Genomic DNA, 3253 nt, shown 5'->3' on the forward strand with positions numbered 1-3253 from the left:
TAAAAAGTAATATTCTTAGCATAAAAGTAATATTTTTTCATGAATAACCCAAATAAAAGATCCATCTCACAAAATACGACCCGTGAGATCGTCTCACAAAAATTTTTGAATCTTCCAAAAGCTCACATCACAATTAATTATTAACAAACATAAATGTGCAAGATATGATGAAAAGTCACAAGTTACCAAAAAGACCTTTTTCCCTTTGAAAATCCCATAAACCTTCTCTTATCGAGCTCAACGAAGTACTGCTGGAAAATTCGATTCCATGGCACTAAATCCTCCCCAATTCGCGCTCAGCGGCAAGAATAGCATATGGGCGCCTGCTGATGGACGAAAACATTCTTCTACGTCTTGCTTTTTTCCATTCTTTTCGCAGGGTTTGAGGCTCAGGGGCCACTCAACTACTGTTGCAGCAGCCAAGAAAGAAAATAAAAACATCAATAAGAGGAAAAAAGATGATGGCCATAGCTTTGCTTCAAATCCTGATGAAGCCACGGGGCCTTTTCCTGAAGCTGTACTCCTTAAAGAGGTCAGTTTTTATGCTTTTATTTTTATGCACACGTACTCATTGTGTATTTATTTTACTTGTGCTGTTTTGGAGAATAACGAACACTGAATTTGTGTATGTTGCAAGAAGGTTTACATTTTTGTTACCCACGCATTTATGTTTTAGTGTCTTTTTAAATTTGGGTTCTTCTGGTCTTGAGTTTACTCGTGCTTTGAGACTTGAGTTATTTTTAATATCGAAAGCTTTTGATATGGGTTTGTGATTTTGAGTGTAAATATGGTAGCACACTGCAGATGGTTTAGATATATGGAACTATCTTGGATCAATAGATAAAGTTGGAAACTTTTCGCTAATTGAAAAAGTTGAGGAGAACGTGGAATTTTAAGATTTTGGCTCGTTTTCCCTTTGTTATTATAATTGTAGAATTGTCTAAAGTGCTGATGATCTTATTATGTTGCAAAAAATATTTAGTAAAAAAAATTTGTCTTTTTTTTTCTTTTTCCATTTTCCTCCTATCGGACCTGGCTGAGAGATGTTGATTATTTTGGCAGAGAAAGGTTGAGGAGGATGGTCGGCTTATGCCAGAGTTTGCCGATGTAGAAGAGCGTGAGTGCTATCGGTCGTACTTTTTCATCTTCTTTTCTGTTTGGACTAACAATATCTGTTAAGTGGAAAACAAGAACCTTTAATGGATAAATGGTAAGTGAAGGATTTTGATTTGCAGGTGAACTCTTTGAATTTCTGAACCTGGAGCTTGAAAGCGACACGGGAGTAGGTCAAAGTAAGAAGCATCTCTTACTTTTGCCTACATTCCATGTTTAATTAGTGATTGATTATTGTGTTGATGATCGGGTTGGGAGGGAACAAAGTTCCTTATGTTGTAGCATTTTTTTACATAGTTGAATGCCATTTATGGTAATGAGAATCCATTTTCTTTGTCAATCATTATATAACGAGGAATGAGGAAGATTGGACTGAATCTTGAAATATTTTAATGGTATCAAGTGATGTGTTTTCTGCTACGAAGTAGAGTTTCCTTGCCTCCAGTTTTGTCAATACCTTTTTCTACGTTGGAGAAGTATGTTTTGGAATTTGGTTAGGACTTAGGTCTCATGCAGAAGCTATATGGGTTCAAAGTTCTAGTCTTTCTTATGTTCATCACGATAACGTATAACATTTGATTTTGTTCTTTGGGTTTGATATGATAATTTGCATTCTACTTCTGGGCAGTGCGTCACTATGAAGTGGTGTATCTTATTCATGAGAAACATGAGGAAGAAGTTGAGAATGTCAATCTTAAGGTTCAAGGTATGTTTGCTTTCCCGTTCTTTTTCTTCAATCATTGGGTGATTTGTTGTACTTATGGAAATTGCCAGCTCTTTCATGTCCAATGTGTAAAACATCTCACTTGTGAACTACCCTGACTTGTGCGGCCCTGGATTACATTCTTGATGGTTTTGATTTGACCGTATCCTTTATCTTTCAGATTTCTTGTCCTCATCGTGCTTTCTAAGTCTTATTTTTCCAAATGCTCTATAACATCATCATGCAACGAAATAATTATATCGTATTCTTTGGCCTCAGATGTTCTTTCTTTTTGTGTAACGCTTGAGCAGAATTCTTGAAAGAAAAGAAGGGCAGGGTGTGGAGATTCAGTGACTGGGGTATGCGTAAACTGGCATACAAAATACAGAAAGCAAAAAGTGCCCATTATATCCTTATGAACTTTGAGCTGGAAGCCCAATTGATCAACGACTTTAAAAGCATGCTTGACAGAGATGAGAGGATCATCAGACACCTTGTGATGAAGAGAGATAAGGCTGAGACGGAGGATTGTCCACCACCACCGGAGTTTCAATCTTTAGGTTCGGATATGAACGACGATGAGGATGACATAGATTATGATGATCAGGATTTCGATGACGATGAAGAAGTTATCATCTATGTGGATGATGAAGATGACAGCAGAGAAACGAGTGGTGGTTTTGGGATGAATAACCAAAAACCACAGAGAGTAGGCTGACAGTTTCTTGTTCATGCATTCTTTTGAAATACAACTGTCATCCCAGGAGATGAAGCAAATATTATGATATATCCCAGTTTCTTGTTTTGGGATTTTTAGTTTTATTTGTACCCCCGATCCATAGGCAGTCCGGCTGGCTTGTAAGGATTCTTTTTTAACTCCAATTTGTTTCTACAACTTCACGGGGATTCGAAATGAAATCTCAGTAAGAGAGATACAAGCTCCAACAGGAAAAAAGTGTTTCGTTCTAAGCTAATTTCCATTGTTTATTGCTAACATATCTAATCTTGGCTATTTTTTAATCATTGCAGTCATGGGCGTTATACTGGACTTGTACTTATGTTTTGTAAATTTCTTCATATTTATTCTGTAATTAAGCTTGTAGTTACTTCTGCCGCTGCTTCTCTTTGATGTTCAAGCCACCCATATGATGTAATGGTCTCAGAATTTTACGCAGGATCCACACATAAAGTTAGGTACGATCTAGTAGTTATATTTGTTGGAATTTGAATCAAATTTAGAGTTTGAATGAAAAATGAAAATTACGACTCATGAATGTAGGAGTGTTTTTTGGCTCTCCACGTTCTTGAGTTAGTTGTGGCTCATGATTATGGAAGTGTCTTTTGACTTTTCATATTCTTGAGTTAATTAAAGACTTTTGTCTTTTTATATTGTTGAGTTAATTGGAAGATTAATTGAGTTAATTAATCTTGCATGAC

General features: G+C 36.3%; 1 protein-coding gene across 1 annotated transcript; it reads left to right on the forward strand.

The window, feature by feature from the left end:
- The first annotated feature begins 181 nt into the window (after nucleotides 1-181).
- LOC140966670 (protein REGULATOR OF FATTY ACID COMPOSITION 3, chloroplastic-like) lies at nucleotides 182-2867 on the forward strand. The gene is made up of 5 exons (XM_073426923.1): nucleotides 182-532; nucleotides 1063-1117; nucleotides 1236-1292; nucleotides 1742-1819; nucleotides 2128-2867. Exons 1-5 carry the CDS (start codon nucleotides 269-271, stop codon nucleotides 2532-2534), a joined length of 861 nt encoding a protein of 286 aa, XP_073283024.1. The 5' UTR covers nucleotides 182-268; the 3' UTR covers nucleotides 2535-2867.
- Nucleotides 2868-3253: the final 386 nt, after the last annotated feature.

Source organism: Primulina huaijiensis, unplaced genomic scaffold (assembly GCF_012295235.1).
Source record: "Primulina huaijiensis isolate GDHJ02 unplaced genomic scaffold, ASM1229523v2 scaffold207624, whole genome shotgun sequence".
Lineage (NCBI taxonomy): Eukaryota > Viridiplantae > Streptophyta > Magnoliopsida > Lamiales > Gesneriaceae > Primulina > Primulina huaijiensis.